We start from the raw sequence: 22,686 nt of genomic DNA, 5'->3' as shown, positions 1-22,686 counted from the left end.
AGAGGGTGGTACGTGTATGGAATGAGCTGCCAGAGGATGTGGTGGAGGCTGGTACAATTACAACATTTGGATGGGTATATGAATAGGAAGGGTTTGGAGAGGTATGGGCCGGGTGCTGGCAGGTGGGACTAGATTGGGTTGGGATATCTGGTTGGCATGGATGGGTTGGACCGAGGTGTCTGTTTCCATGCTGTACATCTCAATGACTCTGACTCTAATGCATTGTACTCCAGCAGAGGAGGGATGTTCAGACTTTAGGGAAGGTACAATCAACCATACAAGCAACCACAAAATGCTGCGCAAACATACTCAAACTTCAGGCAAACCAACCTTGAAAAATAATAGAGCAAAATTTGCCAATTCTGGGCGTGTGTCATGTGATTGGATATCATGCTTTCTAACCTCCAGGGACAGCTGCAGCCACTGCTGTCAACTTGATATATTCCTGTACTGCTGTCAGGAAAAGGAGGAGGATTTATTGCAATTGGAAGCATATTACTGGAATGCCTTTGGTATTGTAGCTTTTCCAAACATTAGACACAATTACAACAATCAAGAAGAGGCCTGCCCAAATCTCACTGCGGCAGATTAAGAGTTTTAGTTCAATTAAAAATAAAGGCTGTAGTTGTCCAACGCCAACTGATTCACAAATATCGAACAGGAGATTTGCACTGGCCTAAATGTGACTCCAGTCCCTTTTTAAATGTGCGAGACTCTTAATTGCCCTGTGACACAGCATTGCAAGCTATTCATTTGTATCAACCATTGTAGTTATCTCAGGGAATTTAGGGATAGATACCAAATTTCAGTGGTGCCCAGATCTTGAGATGGGATGAATAACTATTCTGCTCAAGGTGCTGTGTAATGCTGTCTTTGTTTGTGGTTTATTAACTCTGAAGATGAAAAATGCTCTGTGAGAAACCTCCCTACTGAGTCATTTGGTATTGCAGTCTGTGTTGATAGGCTACAAATTGACAAATCCAAAAGAGTCCTCGGAGACCTCACATGAAGAAACGATACGCTCACTGTCTGAGCTGATAAGCTGCAAACTGGGAAGCTTCAGGCCTTCGGCTGTGCTGAAAGACCTTTTAATTGACCAGCTGTTGCAGTAACAGACTGTCCTCCTAATTTAAGGCCATTTCCTGACCATCTCAGTGTGAAAGAACAGGCTGCTCTTTGAGAATCCTCAAGAAACAGAACGGAGAGAGTGTTTTTAAACCTCATAACGTGTGCGCTTTAACCTCTCCCTGGAAGCCCAAGGCATCAGATCCTTGATTTGGAAACCATGGGATAAGGTACACACTTCTACAAAACACAATAAAGCACCCTGAGATGTTTGTAAGAAATGTGGTTAGTGAATCGCTTTGTATTACGTGATTATTACTTATCCAATGTCACAGTCACTGCACCCTCAGCACGATAATGACATTTTATGGTTTTGGTGATTAAAAACAAAAGAACAGCTGAAGCTGTAAATTGGAAGCAAAAAGAGAAATTGCTGGAAAAGCTCAATAGGTCTGGCAGCATCTATGGAGAGAAATCAGAGTTAACGTTGCAGGTCCAGTGATCCTTCCTGAGAACTTGCTCAATCCTGTGGAAAGGTCACTGGATATGAAACATTAACTCTGATTTCTCTCTACAGATGCTGCCAGAGCTGCTGAGTTTTTCCAGCAAATTATGGTTTTAGTAATGTTGGTTAAGACAGTGATGAGGGGTATTAAACTGAACTAAGCTGTTAACTGGCAAATCTCCAGAAAAGCAATGGGTGATATTCGGAAGAGTACTTAATTATCTGAAAACTCAACTAACTCGATATCACAGTTTAATTAAGAAGTTGTTCCAATTCCCGTAACATCCCATAAACACACCTTAACAAAGGTAAATTCAAACACTGGTTCTGACAGACAGGAGAGATTTCAGAGTGAAAAGTCAGGCAGGGATCATCTGCTGAAGCACGGCACATTTTTCCACTGCAGCAGCTCCTGACTGCGGACAGCAATTTTTCTGCTAAAACTAAAACCAAACCAGAAAAACCTGAACTGGGAGAACCGGCCACTTGCCTGCCATTGTCAAACTAGGCCCTTTGTGAGACATTTTGGCACCTCTGCCTTTACAATCTCTCTTTTGGTAAAAAACCCAAGGGCGAAATGTAATCCTGTTAAAGTGACAACATCGTCACACTGAAGTGTAGGACCAGACAAAATGTTTCAGTTTAACACCTCGTTTATAACCTCAGTTACAAACTGTGAGACAGATGTCAGAGATAGGTTCTTTACTCAGAGTGGTAAGGGCATGGAATGCCCTGCCTGCCAATGTAGTTAACTCAGCCACATTAGGGAGATTTAAACAATCCTTGGATAAGCACATGGATGATGATGGGATAGTGTAGGGGGATGAGCTTAGATTAATTCACAGGTCAGCGTTACATCAAGGGCCGAAAGGCTTGTTCTGTGCTGTATTGTTCTATGTTCTATGACAGGCAGCATCCCTTCAGTATTGTGCATGAGGTTTGGGCCACATACTTCTGGTGTAAAATTCAGTGTGCTACCAAGTTGTCACTCAAAGCTTCCAACCTTTAACATTTGTAATAGAAGGTGAACTGCCAATGGGACTTCTCATTGTGAGGACCCTAGGATTTTTTTCTAGTGTTATTGGGACCAATGTGGAAACTCAAATTTGTGGCTGTCTCTCACATTAAGAAAACTAGGTGCAGTAGTAGGGGTGGTCATCCAAGTCTTAGTGAATCCTCAATCACTGTAACCTTTCCAATCCAGGACTGAATGATTTGTGGATTTCAGAATTCCCAGCTTTACAAGGTGACGTTGGAATGCTAACATATTAGTACTGTACTCGATACTTGCATTGCTTGTTCCAAAACTGAGAGGTATAATTGAATGTTTATTATCTTCACTAAACCCTTTCCGCCTAGATTGGTGCAGAGCGCAAGCAGTTGAGTCTGAGTTGTTTAGATATGCTCAGAAAATTCCTTGGTAATAAATTTCCGGACTGGAAAGATTACAATGTATTGCAGTTTGTGTTTTAGAAACCCTATCCCGATGTTTTTATTTGGAAAATTATTGACATCGTAATAAAAACTGTTGAGCCCTGCAGGAACATGTTCTGAGTGCTGACAACCATCTTGCTTTGCATGTGTTGACACAGGGCAGTATTAATGATATATGTAAATCCCTCAATCTCTCAGGGCTTAACTTGAGGTCTTGTTATGGGAAATTCCAAACTTGAGAGCATACAGTAGAGCTCACTCAATCCTTTGCTGCAGTACTTATTGTTTTGAATTCAGTGTCAACCACTTACATTTTTAAGTGCCTTTAATGTAGTTTTAAAAAAAAACCCAATTTGTTTCATAGCATTATCCAACAAGGATAATGACTGACTTGGTGTCTGATTTCCGAAGATCTCTACTTCACATTTCACCCAAGATTTGGACCTAAGTGTACATTCCCAAATAGCCCACTATCAAAGACCTGTTGTAATCGTGGGCATTAGATCTACTTGTGGAAGCTCCCAGGTTATTAGTGTATCCCATCTCATTGAAAAAGAATGTTAGATATCGGAATGTAGTGTTCAACATCTTTACAAGTCAAAATGTGATGCAATCTCATTTAGAACCCTCAGTGTTGACTGAGACTAAATGATGAATTCACTATATGCAAATTTAGATTGTGTAACGGTGTTCTACATATTTCATAAGAAATGTATGGCTTAGTTCTGATTTTGAAATTGAGAGTGTTGATTTCTGTCTGATTTGTAAGGTGAGTGCATTGGGTTTATTAAAGATGTTGTAGCGATGTAAGTTGATATAATTTCACATGCTTCAGCTTTGGACTGGCTGTGATATAACGAAAACAGAAAGCTTACTATGTGTTGAATGGTTTCCTAGATGGGTAAACTGGAACCATCCCTTTGTATAGATTAAGAATGTGACTCTGAAGTTGTAAATTCAACTTAATGCAGGGAAGGGGGTTGAACCACCAGGCGAAGTTGTAAGCTGCATTTTTGGGATCCTGACTGCTGTAGCAGCAATGGCCATCATGGAGTTCCAACTGCATTATTGGAATTGTGCTCCCTCTTTACTCTACTCTCTCATTTTTCACTAGCAGATGGCAAGAATTTTGATATGGGGTTGTGGTGGCGAACAGTTGAGAAGCACTGACCTAATGCTTGAGATTCTGGGCATTATATTCTTTTAAACCTTTCAGTGTCACATGCTCCGATGCAATATGTGGGGTGTTCCTGTAGATGATGGAAGAACTCTGGTGACTTCTTGGTAGCAAAGTAATAGCTAGGTTTGGAGTTCCATCTGTGGAAACATAATAGATGCTGGGGCTCTATGCTATTGTTCTGATTAGCTGACTGGAACTTTGCTAATTTCCCTTTAAATAATCAAGAGGCATACTCTTGAAGCTGTTTGTTTTTCATACATTAGGATAAAATTGCAAGAGTATCAAATCTCAAAGAGGAGATCAATTTTTATACTGCACGAGAAGATGATGCAGTTTGCTAAGTGGACTCTGGTAGATGTATTGCTATGGAGAATATGCTAGGGAATAGTTGGCTGCCAATTTTGAGCAACTGACTTGACCAGTCAGTCTACTTAACTGGTTTGAGTTTGAATTGACTTAGCTTTATTGTCACAGAGTCAAAGTGTGGTGCTGGAAAAGCACAGCGGGTCAGGCAGCATCCGAGGAGCAGGAGAGTCAATGTTTCGGGCATAAGCTCTTCATCAAGAATGTGTGGGGTGGGGGGTTGCTGAGCAGTAAGTACAAGTGTGGGGTGGAGGGAAGGTGGCTGGGAGGGTGATAGATAGATAGCTAGAATCAAGAGGATGTTGATAGTGATAGGTTGGAGGGGAGAATGGAGCAAATAGGTGGGAAGGAAGATGGACAGGTGGGACAGTTTAAGAGGGCTCAGCCTCTCTGCTCCACCCTCACCTCTGCCTTATCACTATCATTGCCCTATTGCATCTACATCTTGCCTTCCCCTCACCCCCAACCCTCACCCTAGTATTTATCTCTCAGCGCTCCCCCCAATTCCTGATGAAGGGCTTATGCCCAAAACATCGATTCTCATGCTTCTCGGATGCTGTCTGATCTGCTGTGCTTTTCCAGCACCACACTTTTCGACTTTGATACTCCAGCATCTGCAGCCCTCACTTTCTGTCTTTATTGTCGCACATAATGGCTTACAATTGCCATACAGTTTAACCAAAAGCTTGACAGTTAACTGTTTTCTGGTGCACTCACCATGGCAATTCCTCAACCAGGGTCCACTTGCCAACCAAAGAATACCCTATCTATATAGTATAAATTGTTGTTCCCTGTTGAGATTTAATATTCTTGTGTTTTTGTGCTGATACCTACATGACAGCATTTCTTTTCCAGGAAAAACTCAAATTCTGTACTGTGAAGTAGCAGTTTAAAATAGTCAGTTCAGACTGCTTCTACCATTAAAACTTTTTTTGACTTGATTTATATGTATCATTTTTGTGGAAGAGCACTTTCAACTTGCACAGGATTTTCCTGTGTCAATGTCACATTCACAGGTAGTATCTAATCGTCATAAACTCTTTTCAGAAGGGAACACAACAAATTGGAAAAAGAATTGAAAGTTTAAATTTGGCCTACCACTGAGTGAAGTTGAGATGACTGGCAAAATGGTCTGCTACCTGGCTGCAAAAATGTCTGAAACCCTGATCAGTCCCATTAGCAATGACTGTAGCTTGTGATTAACCCCATCAGAGCCCAGTGCAAACTGTTTGGATTATCCCTGTGAGAATATAATGTCTGGCTGGTGATTATCCCCCACGGAATAGAATGCATACCCTGCGATTATTCCCCCATCAGAATATAGTATATAGCATGTGATTATCCCCCCCATTTAAATACAGTACCCAGCCTGTGATTATCTCCTCCCACCCCTATCCGAATATACTATAGAGCTTACAATCACCCCCATTTGAATGTAGCCTGTAACTATCCTCCATCACAATAAAGTATATAACCTCTTATTCTCTATCGCAAGATAGTGTATAGCCTGTGTTTAACCCCACTGGAATCCAGCAGAGAGCATATCGTTAACACTATTGGAATCCAGTGCGTACATATCCCAAGATTAACCCCATCATGATCCTGTACATATGTCGTCTGGTTAATCCTATCAGAATTCAGTGCCTACATAGTCTGTGACTAACCCCATGAAAATCCCATGCACAGCCTGTTATGCTGCCCCCTGCGTCGTTTAAATTGTTCCTCAAATCCTTTAACCTAATAATCCTTCATGTGACAGAACGTCAGTTTTTGTCTGATAACACTCCTATGAAGAAGCTCTGTATGTACTGCACGATGCACAAAGCCCGTAATTAGCTTCAGCATAATCCAATGCACAACAGTATCATAGAATTGTTGCAGCACAGGAGATGCTGGGTATTTGGGTCTGTTGTCAGTGTTGGATCTGTGCAAGAGCAGCTCAAATTGTCTTGTTCTGTTGCCTTTTCCCTGTAGCCCAGCAAATCCTTCCTCAGCTGCTTATCCAAATCATTTTTGTCAGCCCTGATTTGAATCTGCTTCCACCAACCTTTCAGATAATGTCTTAAATAGAAATAAAAATGTTTCACCTCATCCTGCCCATGGTTCTTTTGCCAATCATTAATCTTATGCATCCAAATGTAGGTCATTAATATATTTTTTAAAAAGGCATTGATCCTCAAATCAATCTGTGGAGGTACCATTGTATAACTTCCTCTAATTGTGACCTTGTTTGGTGTCATTTAGCCAAATTTGCATCCATGCTGCCACAAGTTCCTTTCATTCCACAAGCTTCAACTTTATAATTTTGTGCCACTTCATCCATTCCAGTCTGGGAATCCATGTACACTACCTCAACTGCATTACTCTCATCAACAGGATGCATTGATTAGGAAAAACACATTGGTAGCTCATAGAATATACATCCTTGTGTAATAGTATCACTACTGTTTCTTTATGTCCTTGCCATCTCAAGGCACTTTGTATCACTGGTGCTATAATGTTCTCCTCCTCGTCCTTCATTTCATTTCTTTTCCGTGGCATCTTGTATTTAGAAATATTTAGTGCCCATTCCTGCTCTTTATAAAGTCACGTCTGCATGGTGTTGCAGACATCGCATTCCCGTGTGGCGAACTATACCTGCAGTTTGCAATGATTCTGTATGCGTTTCCACACATGCATTGTAAAGCTAAATTGGATTTCATTGCATTGCTACTCATTCTGAGCCCACGTTTTACCTTCCTTTCTTATTCTGGTGCTATCTGTGTTTCCCAAACCTTGTGTATGTCATCTCTGCTTTCTTTTATGCTGCGTCTCGGCTCCTATCTTCTGCTAAGTTAGTTTAAATCCTTTCCACAGCATTAGCAAACCGTCCCACCATAATATTGATCGCCTTCTGCTAAATTCTTCTGTCCTGTACAGACCTTCGTCACCCCAGACCCAGTCCCAATGTCCCAGAAACCCATCTTTGCACCACATTCCCCCCCCGACCCCACCCCATGCATTCATCCAATGTGACCCTATATTTCTGTACTCATGTTTGGTGGCACAGAGTGTAAATCTGGATCTTATTGCTTTTGAGACACCACCAGTGTCTCGCTAAAGATTGACTGGTGGGCTGCACCTATTTTTACACCCAAGTTGTTACCGATATGAGCTGCGATGTTGGCTGCTCACAAGCCCAAAGTGCTCTGCAGCCAAGCCACCTGGCTTCAGGAATGCAACATGTTTTCCTGTGATCACGTTTGCAGGTGCAGGAAAGCCGGACTCCTCCTCAAAGTATTGAATACCCAATTATTTTCTTTCTCAAGCTTCCTCTTGATCCCTTGCACAGTTGAGCTTGTTGTGAACGTGGTGCTGGGTGCACTCTCCAGAGGAACTTTCAATCCCCTTCGTATCCAGAGTTGAGTACTGGATGGAGAGCAGCATGCAGTTAGGAGATTTGTGCATTATTTCCCTATTCCTTCTCCCCCGCTTGTGACAGTCTAACTCCCCTCTACCGAGACATTCACAAGAAGCGGAGTGGTCACATCTGTAGCAATATTCTATCCTTGTATATCTCAGTCTCATGGAGGCAATGCAATGAATTCAACTTCTGAAACTTAGAACGTCTCATCCTTAAACTGGTGATATTTCCTGCACACTTGGTTGTTCAGGCATCGAGAAACATCCTGGAGTTCCAACATGGCACAAGATATGCATTTCACCAGACTGAAATGTCCTGCCATTTCTCCTCATTAGACAAAATAAATTTAATAGAAGTGAACTCTAGATATAACCTGATAATACACCTTCGTATTGTCTGCTATGTATTGTGTAATTAAATCTCAATGTCTTTGTGTACACCTACAATTTTATTGCAGTATAATCTGGTATACAGTCTTATTTATATCTGTGAATAACTTGATACACAGTCTAATTATACATCTGCATAATGCAGTACGTAGCTAGCGATTATGTTGCAGTATAATTTGATACACAGCCTCTGCTGACCCCTCCACATAATCTGACACACTGCTTGTAATGATCGCTTTGTATAAATCGGTACACGATCTGGCCATATAATCCAGTGCACTGCCTGCAGTGAACCTTCTGTATAATCCAATGCACTGCCTCACTGAATCTTCTGTATAATCCAGTGCATTGCTTGCAGTGAATCTTCTGTATAATCCAGTGCATTGCCTGCAGTGAACCTTCTGTATAATCCAGTGCACAGCTCGCAGTGAGCCTTGCATGTAGTCCAGTACACTGCAGTATAATTTATTATATTGCCTGTAGTTACACCTCTGAAAAATCTGGTACACATCTTTTGTAATTACAGCTCCATGTAATCCACTATTGATCCTATAATTTCACTGCAGTATAATCTGACATTCAGCCTTTAATTACAGTGCAGTATAATCCTGCAATTACATTACATTATTATCTGATATGGAGCCTGTAATTATGGCATGATGGGTCAGGAATGCTTTGTGTAACATTATAAACTGATTAGGTTGAATGACACTGTGGGAGTTTCCGTTCGTATGTCATATAGGTTATAATGTCAGGTCTGATTCCTATTTTGACTTAATTCACATGGTGTACTTGTATTGATTTAATTTCTAGTATTTGGGAAGTGACTGGTGGCTCTAAGTATATAAAACTGTCTGCTGTATATTTCTAGATAATCTAGTATTGAAGCCAAGGATTTAGCTTTTTTTATTAAAATCTAATTAAGGTCAGGTCTTGCTTGACATTGCTTTGGGTCTGACCATTTGTCTTCCAGACACTTTCTCTTTGTTCTGGTAATGCAGGAATTGATTCCAAATCAAACCGTTTAATTAAGAAGCATCTCCTTTTATATTCTGTTACGTCAACATGGATGTGAAAAATATAAATGTTTTAATTTGTTTGTACACTGAAATCCCTTGTTAGGCCAGTATCTATAGCCTGTTCCTCATTGCCCAAAGGGCAGTTAAGAATCAGAGCTGAAAATGTGTTGCTGGAAAAGCGCAGCAGGTCAGGCAGCATCCAAGGAGCAGGAGAATCGACGTTTCGGGCATAAGCCCTTCTTCCAGTTCCTGAAGAAGGGCTTATGCCCGAAACGTCGATCCTCCTGCTCCTTGGATGCTGCCTGACCTGCTGTGCTTTTCCAGCAACACATTTTCAGCTCTGATCTCCAGCATCTGCAGTCCTCACTTTCTCCTCGAAGCAGTTAAGAATCAACCATGCTGCTGGGTCTGGGCTTGCATAACAGGCCTGACTAGGTAAGGATAGCAGATCTCCTTTCCTAAAGGAAGTTAGTCAAATTGATTGGCAATTCTAATTTTCAAAACAGTAATTACATAATGCCTCTGAATTTACTGTTTTAGTCCAGTTTTTTTTTAACAACTGAATTCAGATTTCACTATATGCCACGATTGGATTTGAACCCGTGTCCCCAGAATCTTCGGCTGGAGTTCTGGATTTCTTCTGTTGTTGAGGCCAAACTTTCTTGATTTGTTTTCTGATTTCACTATGCTGCTATTGGGCTTAGGTTTTGTCATGGTGTAGCGCTCAGATTATTGAAGAAAGCTGCCAGGCTTGGGGAGAATTTGATTGTTTTTTTTACCTTTTTTTTTAAAACGGTTCATCATTTCACCTGAAAGTTTAGCCTGTTTACCATTATCAATACAATACCAAGAGGTTTTAATTATTGAGATGCTGTGTTAATTGAGATGCAGTGTGGCTGTGCTGCATCTAGATAGTGTAGTGTACAGTGTTTTTACCTGATGTTGGGTGATAGGATTCTGACTTGTGTGAATGGTGCTGTGACTGTTGGTGTGATGATATGTAGCACTGCTATGGCTGTTATAAATGGGTTGATGCTGATTGGAGTCACAGATAATAAATCAAAGGTTCTCATTGCAGTTCAATATTTCCATTTGAGATATTTAGGCCATTGTACATGCTTGCAATGCCCTGACACTCTTGTTGATTGGCAATGTTTGAGCAGACGTAAGTGGTTTGGTTGTGTTTCGCATGAGGGGAGTGGCACGTCAATCAGTCCTAGAAATGTACAGCACGGAAACAGACCCTTCAATCCAACTTGTCCATGCTGAGTACATATCCCAACACAATCTAGTCCCACCCGACAGCACCCGGCCCATATCCCTCCGAACCCTTCCTATTCATGTACCCATTCAGATGCCTTTTAAATGTAATTGTACCAGCCTCCACCACTTCCTCTGGCAGTTCATTCCACACAGACACACACAGACACACACAGACACACACAGACACACACAGACACACACAGACACACACAGACACACACAGACACACACAGACACACACAGACCACCCTCCGTGTAAACAAAAAGTTGCCCCTTAGGCCTGTTTTAAATCTTTTCCCCCTCACCTTAAAACTATGCCATCTACTTTTGGACTCCCTACTCTTGGGAAAAGATCTTGACTATTCACCCAATCCATGCCCCTCATGTTTTTATAAACTTCTATATGGTCACCCCTCAATCTTTTTCACATCACCTTCTGATCTATTGTTGGTCTGGCATGGGCTTATATGTTAACGGAGTGTTGGGTGGCAAGCCATGCCAATGAGATTACACTTGACACCAACAGACTGTCAACGTTATGCTATAGAATTTGGAGAGCTAACCTATTACCATAAATCCAGAGGGTTGTCCAAGGTTGAGACTAATGGCTTTGGGCTGACTGGGATTCAGCAAAGGGCTGTTCTGGAAATCTTTACTTTTCTCTTGGAATCCAGTCTACTGGTAGGATCATTTCCTTTCCTGGGGCACCTAGATATTGATGGAATTGGAGGAGGTGTGTAAACACTGATCCATTGACCCCACGCCCCATTTAGGGCATTGGCACTAGAACTGACCAACTGAATTCACTTAAAATACCTATGATTACTGTTCTCTGTTCATTGATCCAAACTGTTTCCACCAGCACTGAAGATGAATTGTAACTTCTGCATAGCCTATAAAAATATTTTCTCGAACCAACCCAAGATCAGAAGGATAGAATCTGACTGCATTCCTGGGCAATTTGTCATAGTTGATCTGCTTTGGTATGAAGTGTTTGCATTTTAGTGGTGGTGGGGGTGAGGGAAATTCTTAGTTTTACCCTGTGATTACTTCTGAATAATGTGTTGTGCATTTGTTTAATGCTCATACTGTGAGACTGAACAATTAGTGTGTTATCTCAGTTCATGTCATGTTTCTAATTGTTGGACCTTCTCTTGTCAGGCTGCCGTGCTGACACTGTGTTACAGAGGAGGATGGGAAAGAGGCGGTGCCTTCAAGTGGAGCCAACGCTCGAGCAGAAGATAGCAGCGGGCTGCTGTGGAGTGAAGAAGCCCAAGTTATCGGGCAGCAATGTGCACAACCAGCTGAACCACCCTGGCACGGGCCTAGGCTGTGGCTCGGTGCCTGGCCTGCAGTCTGGAACAGCCCTGGGGAATCACCACAACCACAGCCAGAACCACAACTACAGCCAGAACCATTGCGAGAGGAACAACCGGGAGAGCAATGGGAACCTGAACTCCTTGAACTCTGCACTCAGCCCTGTGACTGGGCTGACCACAGTGGGAAACCGTCCGAACGGAACTGGGCTCAGTGGAACCAGTGGAGTGAATGTGAGGAACTTGGTGGTGACCGCAGAGATGTGCTGCTACTGCTTTGATGTGTTGTACTGTCATCTGTACGGATTCCCACTGCCCCGATCACCCAGGTTCACCAATGACCCATAGTGAGTACTGCAGGATAAGGATAGTCGCTATACTACTCAATGTAGAGAGGAGCAAACACTTCCCCATTGATGCTTCCCACTTAGGGACATTAGTGAAGCATGAGGGTAAGTCCCCTCGTCAAATGAACAAGATTCTTCTTCTCTGGGTGATTAGGGTGTGTTGGGGTAGATTAATGCGATATTCCTCCTGGTGTGTTAGTGAGCTGCGTTTCTCTGATTTCCTGTAGAAGGAGTGCTGATCTCAGCCATAATGCCGTGGGGATGGTCGGGAGAAGTGGCTGCGAGTTAGTCCCCTGCTTACCTGACGGCTCCTGGCAGCCGGTTTGATTGCAGTACTGTATTGTCAGTAACCTGAGAGCCATATATTTAGCCACTCCTTTCAGCTAAGGGATGCTTGCTGATTTGTTTAGACTCTGTCCAGCAAGCCGTGCCAGAACCATTTGGCTGCAAGTGTAGTCACCATTGCTGAAGTCATTTGGATGCAGTTCAGTAATCAGCACTGCTATTGCGTAAGTGCTCTTCAGATCGGCACAGAGGCTGTTTCAAAGCTGGGTGGTGACCTGTGCCAAGGCTTTTTCGATGCAATGTGCTACTTGTACCATTTAGACACTGTGCAGGGTTTCACTCCTATGCTTTTATGAGCTCCTGGGCTGCATCCTGCCACCAAGCATTCGCAGGTTAGGGAGCTTGGGCTGCTTTCTTGTTTCCCAGCAGGTGGCCTAATAACTGTATGTTGGAAGCATGGAGCATGGTTTCCTTCATACCTTTTGCAGTTGGAATAGGAAGCACATTTGGTTTAAAGCTAAAGAGATGCTGCTGCCGTATTTCTGAGACTTGGCTTGAATTTCTGTCCAGACTGACCAGACACGAGTCTCCTCTTTGTCCTTGGTAACGATGCTTAAGGTGGTTTGTCACTGGCCTTTCATAGTTCAACTTGGCTAACTGTAAAATGGTGTTTATTGAAACAAGGTCACCTGACACAAACTCTGTAGATTGCACATGAGCTGTTGAAGTGGGAGAAAAACTAAAGACAGTGTCAATGATCTGCCAAAGACTTTCAGCCCAATGCTGCTGTGGTCTAAATCAGATAGATGAAATGTTGGTCGATTAAACTCAGGGCAGGGAATTTAATAGGAATGTGAAGAACTTGAAAAGATGAGCTCCTAACATTTGAGAAATGGTTGGGCATGAGAATTGCCAGACACATGGCTTGCATTTACACAGTACTTTTCACAATTCGAGTATTTCATGACACTTTAGCTGTATAATCACTGTTGTACAAATGCAGTTCCACAAATGGATCAACAATCAATGAATGGACGGGATTGTTCAGCTCCATCTGAGTGAGCTGCTTCAATGTTCCCCCTGAGATCATGACAATGTAGCACTCTCTCGGTGCACCGAGTAAGCAGTTAATTGCCAATGCAAATCTTGTGGGGCTTGAACCCACAAACCTCTGAGCGAGACAGGAGTGCTATCATTGAGTCGCACAAATAGTTTGGACTCGTGTCTGAGTTGTATTTTGGGTTGACTGTGATGCAGAAGGTAAAGGCTTAGACTCCCCATGTGGCATTCCTGAGCCGGTGTATATGTGGGTGATCTCACTGCAGCTGTTCTGGAGTGGGGTCTATAACACTCAGTATTGATGACTTAGTATTTTGAGACCCTGGGAAAATTTTACTGGTTAAAATAAAAAAAAGTTTTCCACATTGGATCCAGCCAACACCAAGCCAATTCAGTGGGAGATTGGCCCCAGCCTTCACTGGCCTTTGAGAGTTGATTCCATTTTTATTATCTGTTCCAATTCACAATTTTCAAATTGTGATGGAGTAGGGCATAGGTGAGGAGCATTTAAATGATTTAAGTCTTCCAGGTCAATGTAAAGCTCAGTCAATCACGCATTCTTCCCCTCGCAGTGTTTAAAGTGGGAGTTGATTGCAATGACTGAATTCAGAGCCTAGAGATCTGAAAGCTACAACTGCAAGGAGATGCTGCAGTGTCAACAAATGTGAGGTTTTACATTCCCAGCCACCTACCTGCTCATTGTGTCAGTGAATAGGTTCAAACAAAATGAGGTTATTTAGCATATCTGCTTGCTGTCTGCTCCAGACACTTTGAGCAGTTCTGGCAATGTATACCTGTAATTTACTGCTGCTGTTCTTGTACTGCATCTAAAAATGGCAGGGTAAAATTGTAAAAAGATGATTGAGAAGCTGATGCCAGTCCTGTTTCTCCTCTGTCATAGAATCATAGAATCCCAACAGTGTGGAAGCAGGCTGTTTGGCCCATCGGGTTCACACCGACACGCCGATGAACATCCCACACAGACCCATCTTCCCTACCCCTGTAACCCTGCGTTGCCATGGCTATTCCACCGAGCATGCACATCCCTGGAGACTATGGGCAATCCAATCCACCGAATTTGCACATCTTTGGACTGTGGGAGGAAACCGGAACACCTGGAGGAAACCCACACAGACACAGGGAGAACGTGCAAACCCCACTTACAGTTGCTCAAGGGTGGTATTGGACCTGGGTTCCTGATACTGTGAGGCAGTAGTGCTAACCACTGAGCCACCATGCCGCCTTGTCTGACAATGCAAGCGTGAAGTAGTGGAAATCTGATCAAAAGGAGGAAGTTGGTGGTTGTTTTGAAATTTACCTGGGTCTCACAGGCTCAGAGGAGGCGTTGCTCGCTCTCGTGTCTGGAGGTGGCACTCACTGAGCCATGACATATTGCCTATTCCTAGTTGCCTTTGAGAAGATGGTGGTGAGCTGCTGCCTTGAACTGCTGCACTCTGCTTACTGTAGGTAGATCCACGATGCTGTCAGTGTGTGCATGCATGCGCCTGTGTTGCACTGGCTCTGCAAATGCATATATGTCCAGAATATTACACGCTGCCTTGTGGGTTGGTTCGTTTCCTTAAGGTTTCCATCATTGAGCTCTGCTGGGCCTTCAGCCGTCTGAGATTTTCCTGCAGCGAAACTGACGTGGTTGAGCTGAGAGGTGGAGTGCCTCCTTCTATTTATCTTGTGCCCATTTGTGGGCCCCCCCCCCCCAAAAAAAAAACAAATCTACCTCCATCCCCTCCATCACTGGCTGAGGTATCTCACCATCTCCCTCTCCTGCAGCCCACCATTCTGTCATTCTCAGGCTCCTGACCTCACTGGGACCTGTGAGCCTTCCCATAATGAGTCCAGGCTCTCTGGGTTGGGTTTTCAACTGAAACGAAGGAAGCATTTCAAGGGCTGCCAGCTTTTCCTCTTTGGGACTGCAAGGCTTGCCTGAAGATGGTTGAATGCCCAATGGGACTTGAATGGCTTTGAGGAGTGTTGGCGAAGAGCAAGGGGGAGACTTGGCCCTCACATTTACACTGGGGTTGGGAAGGTGTCATCTGGGGACCTTGCTCCCAGTGTGAGTGTAAGATTGTGTGTGTGAAGGGTATATACTTTGAAGGGGGGGGTGTGTGTGTGTATGTGGGTAGGATTCCCTTTCCATTCTCATCCTTTCTTCCCTGAAGCTCCTATAACTCTGTTATGACACCTCCATGACTGCTGGCTTCCTTCTGTCCCGAGGTTGGTTTCCCCTTGTGCAAGCCTGGGCAGTTGAGTGTAGGTAAGCTGCAAACTGGAAGTCTTTTGTCTGAGGTGTACTTTTTAGTGGTGGGTAGTGATCAGGCTTGTGACTGTGGTACCATAGAAAGAGGTCCTGACAACTATTTTGCATGAGTTTGGGTAATTATGCAGACTATAGGTCTGATGTGAGCCCCTCCTGCTCCTTATCTTGACGATGCATTTACCAACTGAACCTTTCGGAAGAAGTTCAGAGTTAGATTTTGAAAATAATTAACTGTTGATTCTCTCCTATCTCTTGTAACAGGTTTGTTAGAAGTTTCACATTGTGATAAAAACAGAAAATGTGGAGATAATGTTTCAGGACAATTCTAAACCACTGTACTGATGAACAGTCACTGACCTGAAATATTGATCATTTTCTCCATATATGCTGCCAAACCAGAGGACTTGCAGCATTTTAAATTTTAATTTTGGATTTCCAGTGTTCACTGTTTTTGCTTTTGTTTCGCTCTTGTAGATTGACTTTAAGCAATTGAATTGTAGCTTTGAATCCTGGTTTCAGGCTAATGTGCTTCAGTCTTCTTTGCTCCACCTCTAGATCTATGTAGAGTCCTGAAAAGGCCCTCAATATGCCCTCACGGAAACTTAAACTAGTTGCTGCTCAGAAGGAGGACACTCAGCCCTATTATATTTATTCTGGCTCTCTGAAGGAGCAACTCACCTCGTGGCACTTGCCCACTTTCTCCCTGAAGCCTTGCCCATTCTACCTTTTTAGATCATCCTGTTTCCTCTAGAAAGTCTCCATTGACCCCCACCTTCACCACACACTTGAGAAGCAGCTCCCAGATCCTATCAACTTATTGTGTAAAAACGTTCCTCCTCATATCTCCTTAACTTCTAAATGCCATTTATCTTAGACCTGTCCCCCTTCATTTTAAGGAAAAAAGTTGTCTATGCTGTACCCACGACTTTGTATACCCCCTCCACTAGGGTCAAGATGGTATAATTTAAGCAGCTTGAGTTGCTATGTATGCTTTTTGAAATTCCTTCATAGAATGTGAGCATTGCTGGCATAGCCAAAGTGTGTTGCCATCCTTAACTGCTGTTGAGAAGGTCATGGAGACCTTCTTCCTTGAACGTCTTGCAGTCTGTGTGGTGTATGTGTTCCCACAACACCATTAGGAGAAACAGTTCACCATTTGGTGCGGGCGGGGGGTGGGGGCATTAGGGGGCAGTTGGAATCCAGTGATAGTAATGCCATTGAATGTCATGGGGAGCTGGTTAGATTCTCTCTTAAGGAGTGGTGTTACTATCAGGTGTGGTGTCTACTATTTGTTACTAGAATTTATGTTACTGGAGTTGGAGCTTGTTTTAGTCCTTTCGATGTTATTCTGGCATTATCCACCCTGTTCTGGAATCTTTGAAGTCCTGCAAAGATACGCTATAGGGAAGTTATTTAGGTAAGTCCACGGCTGTGGGTATTGTTCCACAATTGGAACCTTCAGTAGATATTATCTCGGGTACAGTGATGCTGGTCGTTTCCATCAGTGTCCTGGGTCTCATTCATGCCAGTCAGCCTGTTGTCTCAGCATATAACAGTGAATGTCACTGTCTTAAAAGACTTTACAGCCAATGAAGTGCTTTGGAAGTACAGTGATTGTTGCAATGCAGGATATACGGACGTTAATTTGCCCCAATCCACCAAATGAACATGGCTGTTCTGGTGAGTTTGAGGGATAATGATTGGCCAGTACACCAGGAAGAACTTTCCTATTGTTTTTTTTTAATCACTCTGGTGAGTGCAAAAGAAGCAATTGTCAGGGCAGAATAGATATCTGTGGCTAGCTTGTGGCTCTCAAGTAGAAATTAAACCACTTTGGAAGTGACAGTGCTGCCATTGAACTAAAGCTGGCAAGGTGTCTCATTGGCTAAACAGTGGGGTAAATTGGGAGGAGCCTAAGATGGGTCATTGGGGTCACTGAAAGGTAGCAGCGTAGGAACAGTGTTCCAAGTGACACCTTGGCAACAATTAGGTAAGAATGTACTTTGGCAAATGCAGTTCCAAGTGGAAGTTCAGTGACCCCAGTCCAGTGGTCAGGATTAGCAAATGCTTCTTCAAATGTCATGTTGAATTAACTGCTTCTACTGCTGTTTAATTGCCTCATCCTGGTCATCCGCCTATCCACTAGCTATATCAATCACGACTTTATCATGCTTTGTCTCACCCATGTGCACACTGCATTGTTGGGAGTCTCAAGCTGTCATCTGTCAGGTTGCACATGTTGCTACTTATCCACCCATATTAGCCAAACATCACTGCATGGCTCTCACTGAAGTGCTCTTCTCCCCCTTGAGAAGGTGGCACACCTCCAAAGGTAGCAGTAGCTATCTGGGTGAGGACTGCACACACCCCTCATTCTCTAACTGTCATGGAGGTGTCTATAATGGCCATTCTCTGAGCACATCCCCATTTTTGGCGATGTGCTCAGTGGTGGGACTGACGTAATTGCATACAGATTCTGTCCTTAATGGTCCTCCTCCCATGACCCCTTCACGATCCCAGATACAAACACTCTGCATGTCTAGATTAGCGGTGGGATTAGCATATGGTGAGACGCTGGGCATATATACCCTGCTACTTGGGCAAGGTTAGTAGTGGTTCCAGCTCACTGGGCTTCTGCTGTAGTGGACCAGAGTGAAGCCTTTGGATCAAGCTGCAGCAGAATGTTGATGCACATGCACAATGAGATGTTCGGTGCATTGGGGAGCCTACTATGAAACTCGATATTAAATGTTTGGCTGCTTGGAGAAGCCAGCAGCAACTCAGCTCAGGGCTTTGTACAGACCTTAGAGGGTATCCCTTCCAGCATGGAATTGCCAGAGCCATCTGCATATTTGTGCCACCATGATCCAGTGTATGATGCTGCCTCACCAACCTAGACTGGTGCTATTCATGCCTGATGAAGGGCTTTTGCCTGAAACGTCGATTCCCCTGCTCCTCAGATGCTGCCTGACCTGCTGATTTTTTTTTCTCTGCATCACACTCTCGACTGCTGCTATTCATGCAGCCAATCCAGTACCCAAAGTGACTGGCAGACTGTCCAGCGATCTGTCCTCGAATAGATTACATGGTGCCTGAGGCATCACCCTAGTGCAGTGGCTCCTTTCGGTGTGAGCGTCTAGTCCCCTTTCAGCACAACAGCATCAATCTTCCTTCTGCCCACTCTGCCAGTGACGCTGTTGTTCTGGGTCTCGTCAACCAGCCAATAACGTAAGCCTAGAACTCCTCAAGCTTGTTTGGCAAAGATATTGCGATCTTCTCCATTGAAAGCCACTAGCCATTCTGCATTCACTGGCCTAGCACTGGTTGGGAGCACTAAAATCAATACTAAGAGCATGTACAAGGGTGATTAGTTCTAAATTTGGGACAGAATTAATAATCACCTGGCCAAATACTGATTAATTAAGGAAAGTTAGAAAAGATTTGTTGAGGGCAAATCGCGTCTAAGTAATTGGCTTGAGATTTCTAAAAGTTGATAAGAGTAATCCATATGATGTGGCATACACTGATAAAGTGCAGCACAACAGAATTGTGAGCAAATTCAGTGCTTGTGGAATAACAGGAACAGTGGTGATATGAATCAGAAATTGGGTGAATGACAGGAATGAAACTAGTAGTGAGTGGATAGTGGGTGTCTTTCAGACCAGAGAGAGTTTTATCGTGGAGCTCCCAAGGGGAGTGGTGTTACTACTAACCTTGCCCTTCTCTTCCTGATGTATTTAATGACTGAGACCTTGTATAGTGTACAATTTCAAAATTTGTTGATGATACAATAGTTAGAAGCCTTGTAAACCATGAGATGGATTGTATAGAATTTCTGAAGGAGATAGACAGGTAAATGTAATGCAGGGAATTGTGAACTGGTTTATTTTGGGGTGAAGAGTGCAGAGAGAAACAATGGATCTTGTGAATTAGCTCATGTACGGCTCCTATGAAAAGGCGCTCTCTTGGTAACATGAACTGTTGCGTTCCTCCTTGTCCTGCCTGAACCTTATCCCTGTCCACAACTTCACACTGGATAGCTTCAGCCATAGAGTAATCCAAGCGGTGACTACTGGGAAACTAGGGCTAACCACTGATTCTAGTTTGTAACCCACTCCCACTCCTGCATCCAGTGACTACTGTATGCAAAGTGTGATGGAGACAATGACTATATGATTCAAAGATATCTGGTGCTAAGGGCTGTCATTTCATAAGAGCAATGTTAACCCTAGTGTCCCCTTAGTCTCCCAACAGCCACTTTTGGTTTGCTGTGCTGGCTAAAACGCAGCTGGCGCTGTTGAATGTCACAGAATGGGGGCATCACAATGACTCTCACTGCCTACAGCTACACACCAGCTGTATGTTGAGGGAGTTGTATCTCTTTCCGTTCCAGTGCATGGCAGCATTTTGCTTGTAAACCCATGTACATGTGGTCAGTGGCACCCTCCCCAGGGGGTGAGTCTACAATCTGAGCAAACACGGTGGTGTTCAGTCTGCTGAGAGCCCTTCTTGCCTCCCGCCTTCCCCTTTTGCTAACAGATCCTGCTCTTTGTGGCATGTGCTCGTTCTTCCAGTCATGCCACATTCCAAGAGGAAGGGTTATTATTCCCCTCGTGTGTTGGGGAGCAGTTGGGTCTGTGAAGAAGCCTTGAAGTCAGCAGCAAAACCTTTCAGCACCTACCACACAATTCCCTGTAGACTTTTCAAATGGCTATGGATAGCACCAGCACTTTGTGAAAATAACCAAGCAACTAACCTGCTGTTGGATTCTCTTGCCGCTTCAGTGGACATGTGTTCATTACCTAATTTGGTGTCATTTCGTACACAATATTAAACCAAGTTTTGATTTGCAGATCCCATTGCAAATGTTGTGTATTGAAGTCGCTGCTGGAGCTGTAGGGATCCTATAGGGATCTAGCTCTGTTCATATTTGTCAAGATTGCTTGGTAACAAGAGCCTTTTCGTTTTGAATCAGTCTAGGGTTTGTGTTTTCACTATAAGAAAAAAAAAATCTGGAGAAAGTCAACAACCAGACACCACTTGTGAAGAGAAACAGAATTGATGCTGCCATTTAGTGGAGTCAAGTAAATGGGCTCTCAGATTGACTTTCAGAATGTTTTGTGTCTAGGTTTGGGAATAATTGAATGATCGATAATTCCTTTAGATCATGATAGCAGGATGTGTCCTACATGTGAATATCTGTGCGAGCTGGAGAAAGGGCATTGCCTGGAGTGTTCAGCTGCAGGATTGGCTGCACGGGTGTCAAATTATTGTTTCACACTGACTTCATGATTGGCCGATTCTATGGGTATTGTCTTTTCAACTTGTTCAGAGATGTTATTATATCTGGAGCAGGTGGGACTTGAACCCAGGCCTCCTGGCTTAGTATTAGAGCCACTACCATTACACTACAGGAGCTTTCCGCCTGCTCTGTATATTACTGGTGGATGTCTGCTGTCTGCACACTAAAGCCTGCTCCAAAATGGCCTCTGTAAGGCTGCATGTCCCAAGTGTCTTTATGCACCATTGATACTATTTTTGAGCTCTCAAGACTTGCAGTGCCATTCTCATCCCTTTCCTTTCGCCATAGTCTTTTTGTGCCTATCTCCAGGCCTGATAACCATTTGTGCAGGCTGCCTTATTTCTCTTTCAGCGTGAGGGTTGCCTTGTGGTGTAGTGGTAGAGCCCTGATCTCTGAGCTAGGAGGCCTGAGTTCAAGCCCTGTTTGCTCCAGAGGCGTGTTGTAACATCTCTGAGCAGATTGATTGAAAAATTGTTCACTATCTCAGCATGGGGGGGGGGGGGGGGGTCCTGTTTGCAAGGATCGTGTCCCTACCTCTGGGCCAGGCGAGCTTTGCTTAAACCTGGATGTGATAACATCGAGTCTAGAGTTCATGTTAGTGCCTGGGTTAATAATCCTGAGAATGAGTTCCCTTCCCAACATGGTTGTTTGAGAATTTGAATTTGCAAAATCTGGTGATAGGAAAAGTGTCCCAGAGCTGTTGGTTTGTCGTTAAAGCCCAATTGGCTCATACTTGATCTTTAATGGAAGGAATCATGCTGTTGGTACCTATTGGCTCTGTGTGGGAATCTGATCCCACGTCATCGTGGTCAACTCTTAACTGACCCTTTGATGTGATCCGGTCTGGTTGGATCAAATCTGTGGAGCTTGGGATCCACAATAAATTTGTCCTTGTCTGGAGAATGCATTAAATTCCAAGTGAGCCCAGAGCAGCAGTCAAAGTAGATTTCATTTAATTCAATCTCTCGTCATTCTCAAAATGGGGGAAATTTGTTTTTGGTATTACCCTTCTCACAGGCTGATTCCGACTTCAAAATCTGACCACCTTCATTTCGAGCTCCCACCAGTGGGCTGAAGATCATGCTTCACTTTATTTTACAATCTCGGTTATACGTCTGTCCCTTCATTTTCCTGTTGATTATTGCCTAGACCCTGCCACCTGACCTGTGCAGTCAGTTTAAGAGAAAAGAGTTCTACCGAATGACACTGTAGACAAAACAATACTTAGCTTCTGAACAATGACCATGTGGTACATTGCCTAGTACTGCACCTATTGTTATTTATATTGCAGTATTAGCACAACCACTCAATGTGAATATGGCTGACCCTGTATCTCAATACCATGTTCCCGATTTCCCTCCATACCCCAGGTACCTTTACCCTTTTTTTTTATTAAAAAAAGCAATTTTATTTTGGATATACTCAATGATTTGGTCTACATAGCCTTCTGTGGTAGTGAATTCACAGGTTGACCTCTCTGA

General features: G+C 43.5%; 1 protein-coding gene across 2 annotated transcripts in view; it reads left to right on the top strand.

Annotated features, from left to right (window-relative positions):
• LOC140479146 (AMMECR1-like protein) overlaps positions 1–22,686 on the top strand; it is a 60,476-nt gene that overhangs the window by 13,182 nt on the left and 24,608 nt on the right. For both annotated transcript variants that reach the window (XM_072573106.1, XM_072573107.1), the window contains one exon: positions 11,783–12,284. In XM_072573106.1, coding sequence (XP_072429207.1) covers positions 11,783–12,284 — 502 coding nt within the window. The remainder of the gene's footprint in view (positions 1–11,782; positions 12,285–22,686) is intronic.

Source organism: Chiloscyllium punctatum, chromosome 6 (assembly GCF_047496795.1).
Source record: "Chiloscyllium punctatum isolate Juve2018m chromosome 6, sChiPun1.3, whole genome shotgun sequence".
In the NCBI taxonomy this organism is placed as follows: Eukaryota; Metazoa; Chordata; class Chondrichthyes; order Orectolobiformes; family Hemiscylliidae; genus Chiloscyllium; species Chiloscyllium punctatum.
Note: the sequence above shows the minus strand (reverse complement) of the source record. Positions and strands in the feature narration are given on the sequence as shown.